The sequence below is a fragment of the Geospiza fortis genome, unplaced genomic scaffold, assembly GCF_000277835.1.
Source record: "Geospiza fortis unplaced genomic scaffold, GeoFor_1.0 scaffold131, whole genome shotgun sequence".
NCBI classification, from domain to species: Eukaryota; Metazoa; Chordata; class Aves; order Passeriformes; family Thraupidae; genus Geospiza; species Geospiza fortis.
In genome coordinates this window covers 689,839-713,125 of record NW_005054391.1, presented here as the reverse complement: position 1 = coordinate 713,125, position 23,287 = coordinate 689,839, and the positions used below count along the sequence as shown (strand labels likewise).

Sequence of the window (23,287 nt, the reverse complement as noted above, 5' to 3'; positions counted from 1 at the left end):
CTTGTGTGCTGCAAGTCTTTCTGATGCAATAGTTTTTATTCCCAGTAAGGAATTTTTCATTTGCATTACAAAGTAGAAAATAAATCTTAATTACAAACTCCTATTAGCTCCTGGTATTTTAAAAGCAGTCTACTTTATTGATAGGAGCTAATATCAGGTGTTGAGGGAGATGTGTTGCTTCAGGACTGTTACTGCCACCAAACTTTAGTCATAAAGGACAAAGTAGATATATTAGCACAAACCTGCAACTTCACATGGGGCTTTTTTAACTTCTGGATTATAAAATTTGGTAGTCAATTGCTTCTGTCAGCTGTGCTGTGGTGTGAGATCATGGGGGTCTGTAGCAGCAACTGCAACTGCTCTCACTTGTACAGCTCTGCTCCTGGGCTTGTGGAAGGTGAGTGTCAGGGGTTTGTCTGTGATCCCAGAGAGGGCTCCTGGGGTGGGTTAGTTCCCTAGTTAGGAGGGAGGGTGAAAGTTGAGATGTGTGCAGTTCCTTCAGGTCAAATGAAATTTGACATTTCTTTAAATGTTCAGTGAAATACGTGTTCCAGCTGAATCAGGTACTGACCCTGTAGCAGTCAGGTTTTTGTGGCAGTCATTTACATTTACCCTTGCCCTGACAAGAGCATTTGGTCAGTAGTAACCTCCTTGTCCAGCAAAGCAAGGAGGTTCATAGGGATGTTCATGTTTGTGGGTCACTGACTTCTCATCAGTTGGTAAAAGGACAGGACCTTGGAGCTGAAGGATGACAGTCAAAATGTTTGGTCACAGCAGAGTGTTGTCAGTGAATGCATCAGTCAGAGATTCCCATTAATGATAGTGTGTCATGTTATTCCTTTGGGCTCAGAAAGGTCAGGGAGCTCCTGGGCTGTGCATGTACTGCAGAAGCTCAGATAACTAAATACACATCAGGTCTATCGGTGGCTTTATTCTGTAGACACAGGACAGACCCTCAGCTTGTCTGAGAGCTGAGGGAACAACCCTCAAACAGTACGTGACATCCCACTGCCAAAACATTTATTTCCCAGAACCTGGGTTTACTAGTAAGTGAATATAGCCATGAAGACAGTGGTGTAGACAATTAATTGTAATTTAGTCCCAAATGAGCCAATAGTCTCCTTGTCTCATTTTGATCACTTTCTAATACAAATTTGAATGAATTGCAGACAGCAGTTCCAGCACTGGTGTGTGTACACAATATGAACATTGAGTAGGGAACTATATCAAGCAGCTGTGACTATTGTGTGAAATAAGGTCAAACATTTTTCCCCAAAGAGGTATAAGCAATAAGTTTTGTTCCTGTGGTTTATAAGGTAGGATATTTTTTTTATTGCCTGTGAAAAGCAAAATTAGACTTGTCAGGAGCAGCTAACAGCATTTTTCATAATATCTTTTTTGTTTATTCCATCATTACATGCATAACTGTGTTTTCATTACCTTTGCTTTTGTATTTTTTTCAATTTTTGGGAGGTAGATAAGAGACTACGGTAGGTACTTGTTTTGGAAACAAAAATAATTGTCTTTGGTTTTCCTTCACCAAGATGCCTCCAGTGTTACTGTTATGCAAATTACTTGCTGGGTCTGCTTGTGGGACTTGCTTTTAATGTATACGTTGCTTCTTTGTGTTTGACACTTACTTTAATATTTTGAAATGTCTTTTGCTTGAGTTGCTCACTTTATTCTGTGGACAGTTTAACAAATGATGTAGGGATCTGTGTCACAACCATTGTTTACAGATGTATGGGCTGGCTTAGGTTTAGACTTTCCCTGAATCTATTGTACTCCCAGTCTTAGTGACATGATTTTCAAGAAGCACTGCCAGAGGCCATAATCCTTTTAGAAAGGGAAGCCACTGAAAGCTCTTATGCTACTTTTCTGCTCTGAAGGTTTGGTCATCACTGGTTCAAAACCTTCAGTCAAAACCTGGTGCCATACGAAGTGATGCCTTGGCCTGGTGCTGACAAGTGTATACCATTGACTTCCTTGTTTGTTGAAGGTTCTTCTCTTTTGCATGGATTTCCAGTGCTAAGCTTACTTAATGGTATATGTGTGTGCTTTAACTTATAAGATCATTTTTGCTAAAGTACTTGCCTAAAAAATATAAACCCTATTTCAATCAAGAGAATGGGGAACATTACAAATTCAGTTCCAAGTAACAATCAGTAAACCAAATTATATAGGAACCTGGAGCTTGTTAAGGTCTAGCCTGATGTGTGAGCAAGGGATGTCAGACCTGACTTTTCAAGGTGGCCAACAAACTATAGGTAGTGAAATTCTGATTCTGACTCCTTGCCTCCTGCTGTGGACTTTTTCTGTCATTATGTTGTTTAAACACTCAACCTTGGAATATTTTCTGGTATCTTTACAAGTCTTGATCATGCATAGTCACAGTGTTTTTATTTTAATTATGTATTCCCACTGGACTAATTAACTTGCTGTTTGAGCCTAAATTTAGTAATATTTCATTGTGATATCATGTGTTTGAGAAATAAAAAGAAAAAAATGTATAATTTCTGTGAGGTGGATCAATGAAAACTTAAAGAATTGAGATCTAGGAAATTGACAGCCTTGGTTTGTTTTTAGGCAGGAGAGCTGAAGTGTTCCATAGAGAATAGCACATTTATGTTGTCTCACGATCCCCTGCAATAATGGTTTTAAAACATATTTTTTAAGAAGAAGCAATTTTCTGGTTCTCATCTGCATATTGCTAGGGCTTACTTCTATGACTGTTCTCTATTTGGAGGAAAAACATAATTTAGTTACTTGAAGGTTTGATTTTTAATTTTGAGTCCTTTTGGAGGAGGAGGGGAAATAGCTTAGTTTTACATTGCATCGTCTGTTCTGGCATCCCAAGAGCTGAAGTGACTTCAGTTCTTTAGTCTTCAGTAACTGGCCCTATAAAGTAGTTTGGGTGTTTCTTGTCTTTAGGGAAGAATTTTAAAGCACAAGAGTGAATGTCTAGTTTCAAAAGATAACTTGTACAAATTTTCTTCATGAATTCTACCTTGAAATTTTCCTTAACTGCTTCGGTTTCTGTAAATTTTCTTAACAGCCTACTAAGTTCTTGTGTAGCTGAATTTTTTAACCGATCATGTTTCTTAAACATATATATTCTCTAATTCCTTAGGTACTGCTTATTTATTTCTTATTTCTAATATACATTACAGTGGACAAACAACAAATGGAGTAAAATTCTGGTTGCTATAAGCTCTTCTGAGGTATTAAACTGTGGCTCATGGGTGAGCCCAACATTGGAGAAGTCCAGAAGAAAGCCAGAACTTCTGATTTAGTGGGGATTTCTATGGGAAAACAAGTCTCTTGCTTCCTGTGCTGTATCAAGAGCACTTGCCAGATTGGGATGTGCTCACTAAGCTGCTATAGTTGAGCTCCACCATTTAAGACATTAATGTTACTAAACACAGGACCCCAGGACCTGTGTTCACTTTGTAAGCTTTTCAGCGATTAAAGCATATCTGGAAATGAAACTCCAGTCTCTGGATCATTAGAGTGTTGAACAAGCCTCTCTGACATCTACAGTATTTGAGGCACATTTTTGGAACTCTTTTTTTGCATTAGCATTCGCAGACTGTATCTAGAACCAGATGAAAGAAAAGAAAGGGGAAAGCCTTTTCCAGACTGCATAAAACATTCTGGAGCACTACTGTGCTTTAGGTTGGTATTCAAGTGAGACTGTCTTTGCACATGTGACTTTTTATTGCCTCCTCAGAGCCAATGTCTCACTTGATAAACCCAGGACTGTTTTTCCAACAGCTAATTAGGACCAATCTGTTACATAACACTTTGTCCTGTGTCCATGTCCTTGGCATCAGAGTGCCTTAAGTTGGTTTTGGGGTTCTTTTTTAATGGTACCTTTTCTTTGTCTTTTGAGATAAAGCCTTAGCTCTTTTCCATCAGTTTTTCTTTGGCAAACTTCTGATAGAAGTTCACAGATAAAAGGAAACTGCCTTCACTTGAGCTTAAGTTCCTTAGATTTGAATAGGAACCATTTAGATTTATTGTGCATTGTCTAGAATAGTGGTCTCCAAAGTGTGGTGTGTACAAGACAATTCACTGGGATACAGGAAGGAAATATTTTTGTACAATTACTAAGTGTTTATATAATCTTTATTGTGTTCCTTTTTAATTTTCTATTTCTGTGTTTTACAATCACAGAATTGAGGTTGGAAAAGACCTTTAAGATCAACCTGTCACTAGTACCTCTCTGTAGATTTTAGTTAAATAAACTTTGTGCTCAAAATACTTACTGCTGGTAGGGATGTGTGGTTAAAACATTTTGGAGACTGCTGGTCTGGGAAAGGCATAGCAGAGCTCTAGGAGAAAGCAGCTCATGGCATACACATTATGGCATTCAGAGGTGCAGAGATCTCATCAGGTTGACAGCCATCCACAGCTTCTGGGCAGGTTGTCCAAGCTGCAGGTAGGAACATTTGTCCTTTCAGGTTCAGTGGAGGGTTGTGTGTGTTGTGAGTATGGTAAGTAACTAGGGAGAGGAAATCTCAATGTCAAGATTGAAAGAGCAAACTAAAAGGCTTATGTGGAACATCTGCCCCCAGTTCATTGTGTTTCGCTAGCGTGGCAGTTCCAGACGTTATTTTAGGTGCAAGCATGTCTGTCCTTCTGCAACGGAAGTTTCCATGCCATACCTGTATTTGCCACTGGTACCATGTAACCAGGCTGCTGTGCTGAGGGCAGCATGTCAGTGGGACAATTACAGCTGCTTGCAGATGTACACACACTGAGGAATAGCAGCCCTTTGCTTAAGAAATGTTACTGTAGCATGTGTGTAACAGCTATGTGAGTAGTATGGTTTTTTTCCCTAGCTATTAAAAAGAGACTTACTCTACAGTGAGAACAATTTTTTTTTTGTTATGCAAGATATGCAGTAGGAAAAACCCCAATTCTTGCTTCAGTAATCTTTAAAAACCAAAAAATTAGTCTGAACTTCAGTGTCTTCATAGGACCAGCTCTTGGAAAACAAGTCCCGTTCTCAGAGGTTTGAAAATAAAGTAAATGCTGACAAATCATCTATGATCTATAATGCTTATCAGCTTATAAATTCAATAAGATGAAGTCCTGCCATTAGGTCGCCACCACCTTATGCAGCACTAAAGGCTGGGGAAAGAGGGGCTGGAAAGATGCCTGGTGGAAAAGGCCTTAGTGGTGCTGGTCAACAGCAGGTGAAAATGAGCCAGAGTTTGCCCAGGTGGTCAAGAAGGCCCCTGGCACCTGGCCTGTGTCAGCAGGACTAGGGCAATGATTGTCTGCCTGTGAAGGCCGCACCTCGAGTGCTGTGTCCAATTCTGGGCCCCTCATTAAATGAAAGATGTTGAGGTGTTGGAGCAAGTCCACAGAAGGGCAGTGGAGCTGGTGAAGGATCTGGAACATAATTCCTATGAGGAACAGCTGAGCGAACTGGGCTTGTTCAGTCTGAAGAAGAGAAGGCCAAAGGAAGACCTTGTCACTCTCTAAAACTGCATGAAAAGAGGTTGTGTCAAGGTGGGTGTTGGTCTCTTCTCTAAGACAACCAGTGACAGGACAAAGGGACATGTACTCAAGTTGTGCCAGGGAGGTTCAGGTTGAATATCAGGAAAAATTTATTTACTGAAAGAATGGTTAAGAACTGGAATAGCCTGTCCAGGGAGGTGGTGGAGTCACCATCCCTGAAAGTGTTCAAAAGCAAGTAGACATGGCACTTTGCAGTATGATTTAGTGGACATGGTGGTATTCAGTTGAAGACTTGTTATCTTGGAGATCTTCTCCAATCCTTATGAGTCTGTAAGAAAACTGTCCAAGTTACTGGCCATAATGCAGATAAATTCTTTATGTGAAGACTTTAGTACCAATCTAGCAGAACTACCAAATATAGATACTTTTTTAACTTCAGTAAGGCATTTTTACTGACTTTGTAATTCATAAGTAATTCTAAGTAATTTGTTTAGTGAAATTGAATAGAAATAGTTGGAGCTTCAGAACTGGGAGATTTGTAATAACTTCTTTTTTTCCCCAGCAAGATCATAATAATCTGCCATATGGAAACAAATAATATTCATGACTTTAAAATAAGATGACACAAAATGAATATTTTCATATCCTGCAAATGGTCAATACACTTTCAGAATAGCTTGTAAGGTCATAGTGACACCACATCCAACATTTGGTGATAACAAGATGCACCAAAATTTCCATTTCGGTGTTTCTGCACTGAAAGTTTACCTCTTCAGAATGGCATATGGTTATGTTAGTCATTCATACCAGAAGGAGAAACCTTGCAAGGCTGTCCTGATCAAAAGATGAGTTTGTGATTGCTCTTGTCCAAAGAGAACTGCTTTGTAAATTGCCAGGGAAGTGACCTTATTCTCTAAGGTATGATGCGGAGACAACAAACTCATAGAATATCTTTGTTGAATTCATGTGACTTAAAAAGTTCTCAGCACCCTATTAATGTATTGTTATATGTATGGCAGGCAACCCAAAGTTATCTTGACGAATGTCCTGAGGATGAAAATAGGAAGAAAATACACACAGGCACAACCTAAAACTGGTGCTAATTTTTCTGATGCTGGCAAGCTGCAGTCAGATCAAGCACCCTCATCATCTGCTGCCAGCATAAAGATATGTCAGATTTTAAACCCTACTGTCCAAAGTCTTTTTCTGTCTAAAAGGTATGTTGTCTTTGCCTCATGTCACTAAACAAAATAATTTTCCTTGCAGTTATTTCTTCATGAGAAGGTGTTCTTTATTGTGCCACAGTTTCCTTCTTCATGAACTGTATTTTATCTCACTTCACTGAATTCACTCATACCTGGTTCCTTTTGATAATCATTGGGAGAGATGGTGCCAGGCATACTTTAGTGTTTTTTTCTGATCAAAAGGCTTCTAGATGGTCCTGTACTGTCAAGACTAATTAATTATGGTTTAGCCATTGGACTCTCAAATGTCTGGCTTTTTTTTTTTTATCCTCATGAAAAGAATACACTTGAATTTGACTGCAGCGCTTTTTTAAGACAAGATACCAAGATGTATTTTCACTGTTACTGCCTTAGACTACTCATGAAAATAGGAAAACTGGCATAAATTATCAGAAGGAAAGGATATCAAGTCTAGTATCTTCTTTGCAGCCCTACAAGCAGTGGTCAATTGTAGATGTTAATGGAAAAGTATGGCTATAGTGAATGCTTTATTCTCTGGATTTTCTGTTGAGTGTCTGATAACAGTTTATAGGCTTCCTTTATTGGAGGTTACATCCAGTCTACATGTTCTTCAGTATTAGAATTTTCATCTTTAAGTTGTATCTCTTAATGTTTATCCACTGTGGGTCTCTGCAATTGTGTCTGGAAGGTAGCCTCCTGATGAAAAGCAAATTTATATCTTGGTGCAAAAGGAGATCTGAGTGCTCTCCAGACATCATGGCATTTGTGCTGGAGTGTGCTCTGTGGATAAAAACAGACAACAGGAGAATTATGCCGTCAATACCCAAAAGGCAGTGTTGTTCAAAACACATTCAAAAAGGCCATAGCCTTACAACCTAATCCTAAATAAATTGCAATGGAAGTGGTAGCATTTAAATCCCAGTCTGAGAAAGGAAGTGGATATGGGCTATACAACAAGCTGGCTGCTGTGACATTGTATGAAGTAAGTTGAGCTGCTCTTACACATCGTGTGCGTGTTCAAGTAGGAGTTGCATCTTTATATTTCTGTTTGGCTTATTTTTGATGCTTGTCTGTTTTAACACCTGCGGGTATTTTTCTGGGTCTTGCAATACTGTAGAGTGCCACCTCATGTTTGAGGATGCTACCTTTTGTGTGCATGCTACTTTTCTACCTGTTCACTAAGTGCTTTAGAAAATGTGGTCTGTTTACTGGAGGCTTCTTGTTCACAGGAAAATCAAGATTGTTTGTTCCAGAGTTCTGACAAATGTGTACAGATACTGCATGAAAGTTGTTTAGAGAGAAATATTTACCAGTTTTTAAACTGCAGGATATAATTATAAAATTACATGGCTAGTTTTCTTACCTTTTGTGTTTACCTGCTTTCTTTGTACTTTAATAGGATTTTTTTTTTTTTGCCTCTAAGGGACTAAAAATATTGATGTTTAATTATCAAGCCTCTAGGATACATGAATTTAACAAGAAGTTTGTTCCTCTAGATTGCAGTGCAGTACTCATGGTTTGCTGTTATATGTATGGCAGGCAACCCAAAGTTATCTTGACGAACGTCCTGAGTACGAAAATTGGAAGAAAGTACATAGACAGCCACGTAATAATTGATGCAAATTTACCTGCTGCAGACAAATTGCAATCGGGTCAACTCCCCTCATCAGCTGTTGCCAGCCTACAGACATGTCAAATATTAAGTTCTCCTCATGAAAGTTCTTTTCTTTCTGAAAGGTATGTTACTCACTGCTGATTTTGCCAGTCTTCCTGAAATGACATAACTTCACTATGGAAAAGAATTTCCCTGAAACAGCTTTTGTTCTACTCTTTTCTTAGACCAGGAGATCAATTTCCTGAGTGCAAATTAACATGCTTCTCCAATGAGCCATTTTAACATTGCGTTTGTTCTGGTTTTCTGGACCTGGTGTTAAAAGGCTACTTTTCTTTCTTAGAAGGCATTTCTGTTTGCAGTGCATCACTGCTTTGGTTTGGGAAGAAACACAAGTAATTCTAACACATCTGAGTTGGTTTTGTGTCTGGAACCAAAATCTTGCTTTCCTGTTGGTGTTGCTGTGTTCTAGCATGATTTCAAATAACTTCTTTTGCAAAATATTTCCAAATTCCTTTCAGTGGTAATTAATTTCTTATCACATTAACCCACTGGTGGTGTCAGTATTCCTAATAGGGTGGCTTTGGTTAAGGGCTATGTGTGTCCTCCTACCACTTAACATCTACTTTCATCTTTTCTTCCTATATTTAGGTTGACTGAGCATCATGGTAATGTTTGACATATAAAACTAGCAGAAATCAGGTATTAGAATTAGGTAACACCTGTTTTGGTCTAAGGTGGTCATTGCATTCAAAGCAATGTGCCTCTGTTTGTCTGTTATGGCTACAACAGCAAATTTTCCACATAGAAAAATAGCAGGAAATTCTGAGGAAGACAGTAGAAAGGTGAAGAAAAGAAGAATGATGTGGGGTTTTTTTTTAAGGCAGGAGTAATTACAAGTTCCCAGGTTAAAATTGAGAAAAGTCAGTCGTATTCCTCATTCTGATGCATCAACATCTAAGAGAACTGAAATTATTAACGATTTTTTTTTCCTATTGAGTTGCCCATTGCTGCTTAAATTAACCTGACAAAGCTGCAATTTAAACAAGATTTAGAGAGAACAGTTTATTAGGCTATCTTATTTTAAAGTATCACATTTTTTGCTAATAATTTTCTGTGACTTAAGGCTGGCTGAAGTGTGGGGTGTTTGTTTGGATTGTTGTGAGTTTAGATTTTTGGGGGTTTTTTCATTTTATTTTATTGCAAAATAAGACTAAATTTTTAGTATCCAATGTTTTAACTTTGTAAAGTTTGGACAATGGGAGGTAGTGGATTTATAGAGAGAAAAACAAGAACTCTTGTATTTAATGCTCTAAATCTGAGGATACATCTTGTGTATTTTTTCTGGCTCATATCTGGAGCACAGTATTCTATACTAAGCACAATAATGGTTTGAGCTAGTAATTTTTTTAGTAGTTGTGAACTCAACTTGCTTTAGGTTTGGAGTGGTTCATTGTTTGAATGATTAATATTCTGTACCTGTTGCATGGCTTTTCTAATGTATTGTGTGAAAACTTGTTATCAGGAACCAACATTAGGATGACTTTTCACCCTTCCCCAGTGACTAGCACTTCAGTGCAATTTGTAATAGATACAATATGGCAAATGGAGAATTGAGGAGTTATTTCAACAAAGTCATGGCTTGATCCTGGTCACCTGTCTTTAAGTAAAGTCAGTGCATCACGTACCCTTGGCACTGCTTCCTTTGGGGTCTCTTCTTTGGAGGAGAATAATAAAAGCTCCCCTCTTGTAAGTGTTATGCATATATATGCACATGATCATACAGAGAGTCTTTTGTACCATCAGAGTAGCCAGAATGCATGCTGAAAATTGTGCTAGTTTTGTACTATGGAAATTTCAGATCAAGTTAAAGAATTATGTGTCATCAGAACAGGATGGTAGTAAATTAACTTATCTCTACCAGCTAGAACTTACTGCCAGCTCCCGCTTTCCATTCTTGCTCTTTGTATTACAGAATTGGTGGATTTTTGTAGCTTTACTGCAACCCAGTGTAAAATGCACTTGCACTGACCTGTCAGAATAACTAATGTATTTGAGGTAGGTTTTAAATGTAAAGGAACCCAAGGTTTTAAAATGTTTACAGTATTTGTTTCTCCTGGTTGTTAAGAACACTTTACAATATATATTGCCATAGCTTCATGGGTGTTGTATAAATCTGTTAAGGGTTACATTTGAAACTGAGTTATCAGCAAAGCTGACATTGGAAATAAAATGTGCAGAATTTGTGCATAAAGCAAATATGTTTAGGAAAATCTATTAGCTGAAACAGCCCTATTCAGGTGCTTTCTGCTGATAAAATCCCTGAATTGTGATGTTGGTGTAAAACAAATGCTGAAAACCACTTGATGGTTTTGTATGGTCTTTTAAGACAGTCAACTCTACACAGCTGTTATGCATACAAATATTTTAGTTGAGAGAGAACTGTGGGTTCCAAAATCAAGTTTTCTATAGTGACCTGCCTAGTCTATGTAAGACTGTCTTGTTCCATATACAGAATGAACAATAGCACTTACTGGAAACTGCTTCTGTATCTGGTCCAATTCATGATTCTTTATGAATGGAAAGATAATCAGCAATGTTTTCACAGTGTTCATCACTGTAGTATTGGAGCACTCCAGAAATCTTTGTCTGTACAGAATTCCCAAAGAGCACTGATACTCCAATTTACAGATAAATCACTAAGGAGTAGTCACCTGTTCAAAAAATGTTCAACAGTTTTGGTTGTCTGATTAGAGATGTCAAGAGTGTTTTTTGCCATGGTGGGTGATGATTTTTAGGAGTTGAAGCTTTGCTGTCAGTGATATCAGGCATTGTGGTGATCACTTAGCTGTTTGAAAATCTGAGACCACAACATTGAGTTGAACACATTATAAAAGGATAAACACAAAATCCATTCGGATTAAGTACTGTAATTCTTTTCTGTTTATTTCTTTCGATGTCCTGTCTCCCTCTCCACCCCCCTTGAAGTTACTGTTTCAGGCCTTTTTGAGCAGGAATTTCTATTTCAAATAATTCCACATTTCAGGATCTTACTCAATGGATTTTATCACCAGCTCTGAATCTAAGTTAAAAATATACTACACTCACTGTATTTGTTACAAAGGCAATGATAGTCAACTGACTGTTCTCTCTTTTTTTCTTGTGTTCTTGTTGCAATCATTCCTTAAAGCAAAGTAATGTTTCAATGTCTGATCTCAAGCATGTCAGATTCTCATACTGTGCTTTTTAGAAGCATCTGGTTCATTTATAATGTTAGAGTATCTGTGTATTGCCACAACTGGACTGAATTAATTTGTGTTTCATTTGGCAAGGTCCACGCGTTTATGGGAGAGACAGAAGTTTGAAGTCTGATCAACTCTTGTTTCTGCTGGGATTTTTATTCAGTATTATTTCAAAATTAAAGATAAGACATAGTTAATATTATTTACAGGTCTGAACGTTGCCTGAGAAAGACAGATGATGAACTGTGTAAATTGACCAAGGCTTCTAAGGAACCAGAAAAACTTAATGCTGTCACTTTCAGAAGACGAGAGCTGCAGAAGAAAGGTTTGTAGTTAGCAGTCATCTGGTAGTTAAGTATGAATTTTGGAGATTGTTGGGATATTTTCCTTTTTTAATCTCGTATTGTGAGGAGAGTACAGAAATAAATTGAGGTGTTGCACGCAGTGTGTATGTTTCCTCAGAGTACTTTTTTTTTTTACAGATACAGTAAAAATATATCAGATGCCTGGTTTCAAATAGGAATAAAACTATGGTGAATCAAATCTGTGGAAGAAAGATTAGACTGAGTACCGCCTCACTGCACTGTTATAATCTTGATTTTCCAAAAAAGTCTTATAATAAAGAATGTAATCCATTAAGAATGCTCAAATAGTTTGTGAACCCTGCTAAAATATTCATGCTAGGTGATATTTATTTTCACTGCTGAAAAATTATGACCTCTATGCACATTCTCCAGGGATAATGTGCTGTCTTTTTATGCTGGCTACTAATACTTGCAGATTAGAACAGGAAATTGAGGATATTGCATTTGGCAGAAGATAAAGATTGTGGAGTATAAAGTGCTAAATCTTGTTTGGAAGGGATCTATGAATTTGGTTATACCCTTGACTAATTATGCAAAAAAAAATTTTGGGGAATATATTTTGGCAGCCATATACAATTAAAAAAGGAAAGAACTTACTGTGGAGAAGTTCTTATACCTGCTTCCATGCATTTTATATAAGACATAAACAATATGAAGAAATGTAAAGGTTTTTAAGGTTAAATTACTTTTTTTTTGACATAGAAAACAAGCACTGTGGTGAACTGGAGAAGAGGAGCAGACACATGAACAGTACTATTCTTGGTCAGAAGGAATCAGGCTCTTTTGATTCTGAGAAAAGGAAAAGAAGATATAGTGGCCATATTTCTGATGATTGTAATGCACACATTCCACAAAAGTCACCTGCATTCTCTGTAAGTTGCACTTAATTTTAGCACACATTCACACATACTAACATAGCAGCAGTAGCAACATCCCAAATAAAAGGATTATGCCAATAAATAGGATTTATCATACAGGTATATTAGTGGATACCTGTTGAGGTAAATTAGTTCAGTGATGCATCACAAGGAGTGAATCAATGTTCTTCTGTCCACATCATCACATTCTGCTTATTGTAGCAGAAAGGTTGAGAAAGATGAATGACAGTGTTTCCTTCAGGCAGGAGCATAGATTCAAACAATTTTCAAAATAAGGCATCTAGCTTCTTAAGTGAAGATTCTTTCACAAATGATCTAGAATTTGGGACTAATTAGGGGCATGAACAGCTAAACTGCCAAATATACCTAAGGTTATTGAAATCTTGTAGATGTCATCTTTTTGCTTCCTCCTTAGTCTATTGTACTTTTCCCTGAAGTTTTGTTCTTACCCATCCTTAGGATTTGAAAAAAAACCAACAAATAAGACTGAAGGAATCAGTCAAGTACAAAGTGGATTTATATTCAAGCATTTGAATATAAACAATAAAGACATCTCTGTAGCCTTCTGATTTAAACCCTGCAGAGACAGACAGTTATCAAACCTGTAAAACCCAGTTGACCAAGTTACACTTTTGGAAAGTAAGGAAAGCCCTGATTATTGGCCTCTCCATGTCTGACACTGACAGAGCTGCTAAAAATCAGAAATATTTCCTTGTTCAGTTTGAATAGGGGTCACTGTAGCTTTTTAAAAGATTGCATTAATACTGTTTGGAATATGAGGGGGGAGAAATTATCCTGAATTGAGCATTCAATGTCACTGTGTTAAGCTATAATTATTTTTTCTAGCACATAGCTAATATCAGTGATCACTGATCTGAACCGTCTAGAAATGTCAAGTAATAAACTTGCAATCTGTCTCTGATTCCTGTTTCTAGGAAAAGAAAAGTTTGAGTTCAGCTCAGTCTCCTGGCTGCAGAATACCCTGTGAGGATGGACAAGACCACAGATCTAATCCTATTCTGGTGCCAGACTGTCCAGCAGAGAGAGACCCTAAAGACACTTCCACCCACAACCACTTAAGGCCTGCTCACAGCCATACAGAGGACTCTGCCTCAGAGTCTCCTTCCAGAAATGTGTCAAAGAAACAGCTTTCTGCCAGCAGTGAGGATGTGGTTTCCTCACAAGTTGGTACCATCAGGAAATTAAAGCTGGACAAATCAGAGTACCTGAGCAAGCTGCGGAACAGAATCCGCAGGGGTAATCAGCACCTTGTTTCCATTGACCCAAGTATGTACTGTGTCTGTGCTGATGACAATTCCTGGTGGTAAACTTAGCTACTAGAACTTGAGCATAACTGGCTAGTTGGGACAGGGGGAACAAAAGACTGAAGACTGCCATCCTTTTTTTAATGCATTGTGCAGGTTAGAGAACAGTGCCTAGTATCAGAATCCTGTATCTGAGAAACAGGATGGACAGCAAGATTCTTGAATGCCAATCCTCTTTTTCCAGCTGATTTTGTAGCTATGGAAAAACCCAGCTTTTACTTTTTAATGATGCTAAAACTGAGAAAAATTACTCTCTTCTTTGAAGCAACTATGCTGTGTCTGTTTCATTTAATAGCCAAATAATTTTGACGACCTGGTATAAAAGGTGTTTGTAAAGATACAGAGCACTGCTTGTTGCATGCAATTGCACGCATGCAGATCTTGACTGGTTTGAGCAGTGCACTTTGATATCATGTACTGCAAGTCAGAATTCTTACTTGTCTGAAATCCACAAGGAATGAAATATTCACAAGTCTGTACTTTGTAGTATACGTATACTTCTTTTTTCCTTTTTAGTTATCCTTTCCAGTGATGATGAAGATGGACCTTCTGAATCACAATGCACAGAGCTGATGAAGGATAATATCACTGATAATAAAGAAACACAGTCTGGCTTCTGTTTCGCAGCTAAGCAATTAGAAGACAAGACAAAACGTCACACAGAGCAGGTAGTCCAGTTTTTGGCTGATGTATTGTTATGCCAATTTATTTCTGTAATGTTTGTTATAGAAAATGATTGTTTATTATTGTCCCAGCCACAAGCAGAAGCTGCAGAAATTTATTTCACAGATAGAATACTGGACAGTCTTCAGAGAATTTCTCTGGTTCTCTTGGGTGTTTTTGCTACGCACAATGTATTTCCTATTATGATTATAAGCATTTGGAAATATTTAATTTCAGAAAACAGGAAGATCAAATAGTAACCTGAGGTAGAAACAGACATGATAAAGATACATCTGTGGAAGAATTTGTTTCCACACGCTCTTGTGCGTTGATCATAGTTTTTTTGTCATCCAATCCTCTGTTGTAATTCAGGGCTTATAGAAGTTCAGGATCTTTGTTGACAGCAGGCAGAGATGAAGTGAAGTTCCCTTTCCCGTTGGGCTAGCTGTAGAACTTGAATCTAAAAGTAGCTATAAAAATTGTTTGCCCCATTTTGGACTTGATTAGCCTTTGGTTGCTTGCTTTGACCTGGATAGGGGTTATCTCTGTAATCCTGAAACAAGTCAGAAGAGCCATTGCTGCCTCTTCTCACAGGTGAATCAATTCAATCATAAGCACTGAATTGGATCCTGAAGCTCTGCTATGAAAAGAAGGGTATATTTTGTTGCTCAGTTGTTTTGAGTTTTTACTAATTTAGAACCAAGTCAAGAGCACAGATCGTGTCTTGGTAATGGAAGTGAAGCAAGGTACTGTTAGACCCTTAAGGAAATTGTCAGTAATGAATGTAATAACACTTAGAGCTTTTTAATATTATTTTTTTTATGTGGAAGCTGGCTTTGGGAGTCAATTCTTACAACCACGAAGAAAGGTATTCCTGAAGTTACAAGAGGGGCATATCTAACAAATACAAATTTTTTTCCAGTTTTTAACAGAGTCAATTGAAGATACATATCCTCTCAGCTTACCTTCTAGAAGCACACCTAAAAAGCAGACAAACCTGGCACTGGATGTTGAATTTGATAGACTACACATTGGGAAATTTAAATGTTTATCAACGGGTCCTGCTAGGGTAAGTTGTTCTATTATGCTCTTTTGTGAATATTTAAAAATTAAATTTCTGGTTAAACAAAGTCAGTGGTACTTAGTGTGGAAGCAAAGAGTTTTTATTACTGTTGCATTAAATTCCTTTGGCTAAACATTGGAGTATGTGGCCTTGTGCATTTGGATTGCTGTCAGTAGAAAAGCTGACTGTGATTTGCTATGGCCACAGTTTTCATGTGTAAAGGTTCTGTATAAATGCTGTACTGGAATACAAGTCATACTGAGGAAGTTTTTAATGAATTCTAACAGAAAACAAGGGCCATATTAATGGCCAATTAATGTCCCTTCAAATAAAGACCAATTACTTTCCTCAGAAATAGTAGTCTAATAAAGTAATTCATAATGATCAGAGTTCAGCTATATACTATGCTCTTGCCTTTTAAACAGAACATTGCTTGCTTTGTGGCTTCAGAGAGCATAAAAACAATACTAAAAGCTTTAGTGTGTAGCCAATAAGCTACTCACAGGGTGTAGAAACATAAGTGAAGATGTTCTTTAAATGGAACACCAGCTCCAGGAGTTTCAACAGGTCCTTGACCAGGTTCATTCTGTATATTGCAACTGAAAAAGATGTTTGAACCTACATATCTTTTGCCTTCAGTAAGACATTTTGAAATCTTGGATTGTAATAACAATTTCAGCATCTCACAAAACAGCCGTTACAAAAACATGTCATGGAAATTTTCTAAATAAATAGCAAAAATCATTTGAAGGATGAGTTGAAATAAATTTATGATCAATGCTCTTAAGTGTAAAGTAGAAATTTTCCTTGAGAAACACAACTTTGTGCCTACTGTGGTGCCACAGGGGAAATATGTTAATATGTATAACCTTTTGTTGATATGTATAACCTTTAGTCAAAGTGACAATAAAGCATTTTTCATTTAGCAAAGCCTCTTTAAAGTAGCAGCAGTGCAAGTGGAATCTTTAAAGGCCTTTAATTCAAAGATTAATGTAAAGAAATACCAGCATAAGATTGAACCACTTCTATCACGTCCTTACGGCAAGCAGTGCATCTGACAACTTCTCACAGATTGCTTTACCTCCTTCTTTCCCAAGTGTTCATCTTTTCTTTTTAAGAAGCCTATAGGCAGTTCTGCAACTTTGTGCTTATTTCTCAGTGCCTTTCATCTCTGAAAGTCGCTTACTGTCATTTAGGTTCTTCAATGCGTTTAAGAATGTTTTTTAGGTGATATAGGCAATGTGAAGTCTCAAACTTCACAAAGCATATTTGACTTCAGCTTAATGGTGTTTTACAAACTGAATGATTCTATTATACTATTTTCAGTTTATTTCAGTGTAAGGAAAGATGTGCAGATGTTTAAAAATCTATATATAGGTTTAATCAATTTGTAAAATGCAAACTAATTTATATTTTTTAAAAATCTTATTTCAGTTTACAGTGAAAAATATTGTGATCCCATTTCAGGGTAAGAGAATTTTCTTTAGCCTTTTCTTAATTGTATCTTTATAGTATTACATTAAAACACTAAGTATCTATTTCTGTTATCAAGAATTTATAATCTTTCACAAAGATATTTGATAGTTTTAAATTTGTTTTTCAGTAAATAAAAGTTTAGGTGTCTATAGTGTAAGCATTAACAACTTAGCAGCTTCTTGTACTTTTAAGGTGAGTTTGTAGTTTTAATGACATGCCTCCCATATTCCTGCATATATTAGGTGTTGAACTATAGTAGATATGACTATGCATATTTTTGAGGTGAAACATTGAACTTTTCAAATTAGCATTTTAGATCCTTAGGTTTGCAAAAATTTATGAATAGATTAAAGCTAAGAGAAATATAACAATAGATTTGCATTCACTTGATTTTCCAAGATGATGTGTGGTAGGAAAAGGTCTATGAGCAGTTTTAATTTGACTTGACTTAAAGCAAATAGGAACTAATGATTTGCAGTGTGCTTTTTTCCATAGTTGTAGGTATTAACTGTGATTATTTTGATGAAAAACACATTTTTTTCAGGAAGAATCTTGCATGCAGCTGTTTAGATTTTTGTGTTACAGTTTGGTAGCTTTGTTTTACACACCTTGATGTAGCTGACTTAAATATTGAATTCTCAGTATATTATGTAATGCAAGGAATAAAATCTATAAATATTGTGTTAATACACTCCAGTCATACCTCTCTGCATGTAATTACTGTGACATGTATTACTCTATCTATGGCTGTTAAGAGCATGTTTTTTTTGAATTCTGTTTTCTACAGTGTCTGTTAAGAACATCCAGCTTACACTGGATACACTGGATCTGAGAAGATTTGGCTGGTGGAAAAGTGGTGGTGGCTGTTCTTCAACAATTATTTTTCTTTGGTTGTCTGTGGATTATGTAGAAAAGATTGAAACCCAGATGGGAAAGTTAGTTACCAGCCAGCCATGTGAGTAATTGCTTTCCTTAAGTGCAATGAAAAGGTCGTGTCAGTAACGTGGTTGTTTTACAGCTGTGTTTTTTTGAATGCAGAGGATATCCTATAGTGTTTTAAAGATCACAGAATCAGAAAATACGCTGAGTTGGAAGGATCATTGAGTCCAGCTCCTGTCCCTGCACAGCACTGTCCCCAAGAATCACACCATGTGCCTGACAGCATTGTCAAAATGCTCCTTAAACTCTGTCAGGCTGGTGCTCAGACCACTTCCCAGGGGAGCCTGTTCCAGTGCCCAGCCACCCTCTGGGTGATGAGCTTTTTTGTAATATCCAACCTTCCCCTGACACAACTTCAGGCCATTCCGGTGGGTCCTGTCCCTGGTCACCGCAGAGAAGAGCTCAGTGCCTGCCCCTCCTCTTCCCCTCATGAGGAAGTTGTAGCTGCAATGAGGTCTCTCCTTAGTTTCCCCTTCTGAACAATCTAAGTGATCTCAGCTGCTTCTTGTATGACTTCCCCTCAAGACCCTTGACCATCTTTGTGGCCTTCCTCTGGATACTCTCTAATAGCTTAATGTCATTTTTATATTGTGATGCCCAAAATTGCATACATGTACTCAAGGTGAGGCTGTACCAGTGTAGATAAGTTGGTTACTTCTGCATTTCTAAATTGCTTCACTGTACTTTTATTTGGAAGAAAAAAACCCTAATATTATGTGATTCAAAATTACTGCTGCTTAATAAAAAGACATCAAAGCAATTTAATTGTAGTCTCTGTCAGAAGGCCTTCTGAAACTAGACTTGAGTACAAAGCATCTCTCCCTTTAAAATATATGGATATCCTTACTCTTGAGTATTGTCTTTGCTATACAAAAGGCTTGGCAAGTAAAGATTGACTTGACCTTTGACAAGAGTGCAGTGAGCCATTGATTATTACTGAAGAAAATTTCCACAAAAGGCCAAATGGGCTATTTAATCTTTGGGTATTATGGACTCCTTGTATTTGGTTTTCCAGCATGAAGATCTGTAAAAAAATAGAGCATGCTCTGTAAAAAATAGAGTATAACTTTGGCTCACACATTCAGAGTGGCACAATCATACAAGGTTTTTTTCATAGATGCAACGATTTTGCTTACATAAAATAGGATGTCAGCATTGTCTGTGTGACATTTAATAGTCGCCTCCTGTATGAAGAAAAATTATGAATAATGGCAGCTTTACACAAGTAGTTTGGAGCAAAATACTGAATAAAATTTTAGGAGAGAGCTCCCTTTAGTTGATGCAATTTTATTGAAGCTACTGGTACCTTCTGTAGACACAGTTCCCAGTGAAATGAATGGAATGTGAGTATGAAGATGCAAGGCATCTTTTAATATTAGGTTTATTTGCACTGGTTACATTCTTTTTGGAGAAACCATCAGGAATTTTTATTAAATTTCTGTTTGATTGTTTTACACCTTTTAATTTTACATAGTAATGTGAATGTTTTGAAGTGTTTTTAGGGACTTGTTCAAAAAAATCAGTGGTGTTTTTGTAGATTGTGGAAATGGTTACTATGGTTCTGCTCTGCTGTGAATATATCTGGAAAATATATTGTGGTGGATCTGACAGCCTGAGAGGGGTCAGAGTAGTTTCTCAGCCAGGAGAGTTAGAAAGGACTTGAATAAGAAGACAGGATAGGCTGTGCTGGTCTATGTTCATGGTATGGCCAGTCAAGTGCACTGACCAGCAAAGTGTTTAAATGTGACTGGTCCTTCTTATGCCCTTAACCCTTTCTTTGCCCATACTCCTTCTTCCCTGAATTACCTGAATGTCTCTCTTGGCTGTCTTTAGGTCTTTCCTTACACAATCCTTTGGGATTCCTGTGCAACCCCAAAATACTCTTCCCCTGCATCCCATCATGTGTGCTGTACACCTCAGCAGCAACCCCCTTTCAGTCCAAAAAGTGCTCTGGCACTGACTTATGGTGATGGGTTTTGGGTCTGGACCCTTGGGCTGAGACTCTCCTGGGACAGCTCTGAGACAGCCCTGGGACAGCCCTGATTGTGTGTCTCTTGCTCAGTCTGTAATTTGGATTCTTACCTGCCATTTTGCTGTGCTTCTCTGGACCTGTGAAAGTAAGACTTCTGTGGGCTGATGGCTGCTGTGATGAACCTGGCAGGGCATTGTTTGGGCTTCCCCTCTTGTCATTGTCTCTCTTAGTTCCTTTGTGGGTGTTCAGACAAGTTTCTATCATTTAATCTAATAGTTAATATTATCAATTTTCCAGCCAAATCCTTTTATTATCCTTTTTCCAGCCAAATCCAATGAATTTGTATTTTTGGAAATGTCTCAGCCACTCACAGAATGGAAAGAAGAGAGGCTGACTGAACTGATTACAGGTGTCAGCAAGAGGAACAGGGCACCAGATCTAGCTGAGTTTTTGTCTTTGAAACAAGCATTACCCTTGTTTAAGGATCTTTCTCCTGAAGAAAGCTCTTTTGTGAATTGCAATAAGGATCTGCTAAAGCAATACAAGCCGAAAGAGAATACCTCAGATGCTCATGAGCCTGTAATTCAGGTGAGTGGATAGCTGTTGCTTCATTCACTGGCTGGCATTCACACATTTGAGTAAATTTTAGGTCAGGCTTCTTCTTTAATTCATAGCTCAAACAAACCCAGTCAGGATCACTCCAAAATTTGCAGTCAGCTAGATTGTGCTCACAGAGGGATAGTCTGTAGGCCTCATCAGTAAGTGGCAAGTTATCAGTGCTTTAGATCTATTCATGGTTGTGTAAATTTAGAACCACAGGGATGTTCTGCCCTTGTGGTGTCTCTAGGGCAGCAAGCAGGAAGTTAATCAAGTAATGAGTGATGGAATAATTTTTTTGGTTGAGCTGGAAGTGCAGCAGAGCAGGAGCTATGTAGGTGGCCTTCCAGACCTTTAGATGTAGTTGTGGGGTCCCCACAGCTTGAAAATGCTGAATTATTCCTCAGACTCTTGGGGAGATGAGTCTGTGCAAGTTAATGTGTTGTCTTGGTTTAATCTCTTGAGGAAATGTCTAAACCCAGCCCCACGTCATTGTCACACAGAAATTACATATCTTTGTTGCCACCAGTAAAAAGCCAAGAGACAGCAGATTAATCTGCAAGGTCCATGAAATTGGGGGCTTTAAAAGGAAGCCAGCCAGCTCAAATATGTATTGTTTGTAGGCAAATTGTTCAAGGACTAGATTTTCAAATCTTCCAAGCATATACAGCTCCTGGTAAGACAGTCTGACACTTGTCTCCATTCTTTTATTTTTCTTCTCCAAAACCATTTCTGGTTCACTTAGCTAAGTAATGCTTGAATAGTTTTAGAGAGATTATTATGAACTAAGATCTGTCATTATTTTTTAAAATATTCATAACTTTTTAATTGTCTGAACAGTGGCATGTTTGCCCAAATACCAAAGTTTATACTTTGGATCTCCAGCAAGAATCCTCTTCAGTGATGCAGGGTACTCCTGTGGTTTTTAGGCTTGGGTTTTGTGTCTTGTGTTTTATGTATCAAGCTGTATAATGCTTTTTACAATTGTGTGTGTTTTTCTGGTAGGAATCAAAGCTAAAAGTGATCAGGCCCAGTTATGCTCTTGCAAATAAGCAGAATAGTGGCTGCTATTGGATCTCTTTGTCCTCTGCACTGAATGAAGAATGGAAAGAAGTAAGAGAAATAGGAGCAGTTAAGAAGTAAGTGTATCTCATGTAAATGAGAAAGGGAGAATATAAGAATTTGAATAAATTAATTACTGGAATAAAGCCCTCACTTTTCTGCCATTCTCTAGTTCATTTGAAAATCTTGTATGAAAGTCACTTTTCAAATCGAAAATATCAGCAAATGTCAGTGTAGTTACCTGTTACAAGACAATATGGATGTGTTATAGCATGAAATTTGAGCAAATCTGCTCTATGACTACAAGGTCATATCGTCGGTGCATCAACAGAGAGGGTTCTGTCAGTATCCGTTTAAGTCTATCTTAGCAAAACTTACTAATTTAAGCCAGCTTTTTATAAAATCTGAACAAAGTGTTCTTTTACTGTTCTGTCACATTCAATCTTTTTATAACTATTTGTCCTCTAGTATTTCTTCACATTTTGCATAGCCATTTTTCAAGTACTTTGATCAAAAATAGAAAAACAGAATGAAGACAAAAAATACTCTGCTTTTCAAAAGTTTTTATCGAAGTTTCAGGGTGCTTTGGGGTGATATTTGTTTTGTAACACCAAAATGTTGGAGGAGGAAATGGTAAAGTTTTGAGAACTACTGCTTTTCACAGATTTTTCTAGAAAATCTTCTACATATAAGACAGCCAAATTCAGAACAATGTCCTATAAAGCAGTTTGTCACTGTTCCGTGATATGATTTGTTTTCTAGTTTAATTGTTTATCCACCCCCACCTGCAAAAGGAGGACTGGGAGTCACGAGAGAAGACCTAGAATGCTTAGAATATGGAGAGTTTCTCAATGATGTCATCATTGATTTTTATCTTAAGTAAGTAATCTCAGCCCTTCTTGTATCCTTCACACTCTCTGTGGTGTGATGTGGACTTGAATGTTGCTGGAAATGTTGGTCACTAAATAAAACAATTTCAGAAGTAACAATGTGATGAATTGAATGTTGGACATTTTTTAAAAGCTTTTTTGTTCTTAGCAGTTTCATTTGTTTTAATTTCATTGGTTTTATCCCCCTGAAGGGCTGTGATAAAATCCAGGCAGAATAACAGGAGGAAAGAAGCTTCTTGGTGGCCTTACAGAACAGTGTTAAGTAGGCAGTTGAAAAAGTAGAGGGTCTGTAGTAGTGTTTTATTTACTAAGTTTGCATGAAGTGGAGCATCCCCTGCTATGCTGTGCAATTTCAGGTATTCTTCTGATGCTGATCTGCAGAAAGGAACACAGCTTGAGGAGGTTGTGCTTGGCTTAGCTAGTCCAAGCCATTCTGCTAAAGTTGCTTGTGAAAGCAATTTTTCAAGAACTGGCCTTGTATCCACCAGTCCCTAAAGCTGTGGTTTATTTTCACTCTGCTGTCTTAAAC

The 23,287-nt window shown here is 37.5% G+C and overlaps 1 protein-coding gene across 2 annotated transcripts in view; it reads left to right on the top strand.

Annotated features, from left to right (window-relative positions):
- Positions 1 to 23,287, top strand: part of SENP7 (SUMO specific peptidase 7) — a 43,161-nt gene that overhangs the window by 7,744 nt on the left and 12,130 nt on the right. Inside the window, exons 6-16 of one of the 2 annotated variants that reach the window (XM_031060807.1) lie at positions 8,214 to 8,411; positions 11,738 to 11,853; positions 12,596 to 12,765; positions 13,707 to 14,058; positions 14,613 to 14,764; positions 15,682 to 15,828; positions 17,257 to 17,290; positions 18,086 to 18,253; positions 20,535 to 20,797; positions 21,812 to 21,945; positions 22,631 to 22,747. In XM_031060807.1, the coding sequence (XP_030916667.1) occupies positions 8,214 to 8,411; positions 11,738 to 11,853; positions 12,596 to 12,765; positions 13,707 to 14,058; positions 14,613 to 14,764; positions 15,682 to 15,828; positions 17,257 to 17,290; positions 18,086 to 18,253; positions 20,535 to 20,797; positions 21,812 to 21,945; positions 22,631 to 22,747 (1,851 nt within the window). The remainder of the gene's footprint in view (positions 1 to 8,213; positions 8,412 to 11,737; positions 11,854 to 12,595; positions 12,766 to 13,706; positions 14,059 to 14,612; positions 14,765 to 15,681; positions 15,829 to 17,256; positions 17,291 to 18,085; positions 18,254 to 20,534; positions 20,798 to 21,811; positions 21,946 to 22,630; positions 22,748 to 23,287) is intronic. The other variant, XM_031060808.1, reaches the window with a different exon arrangement.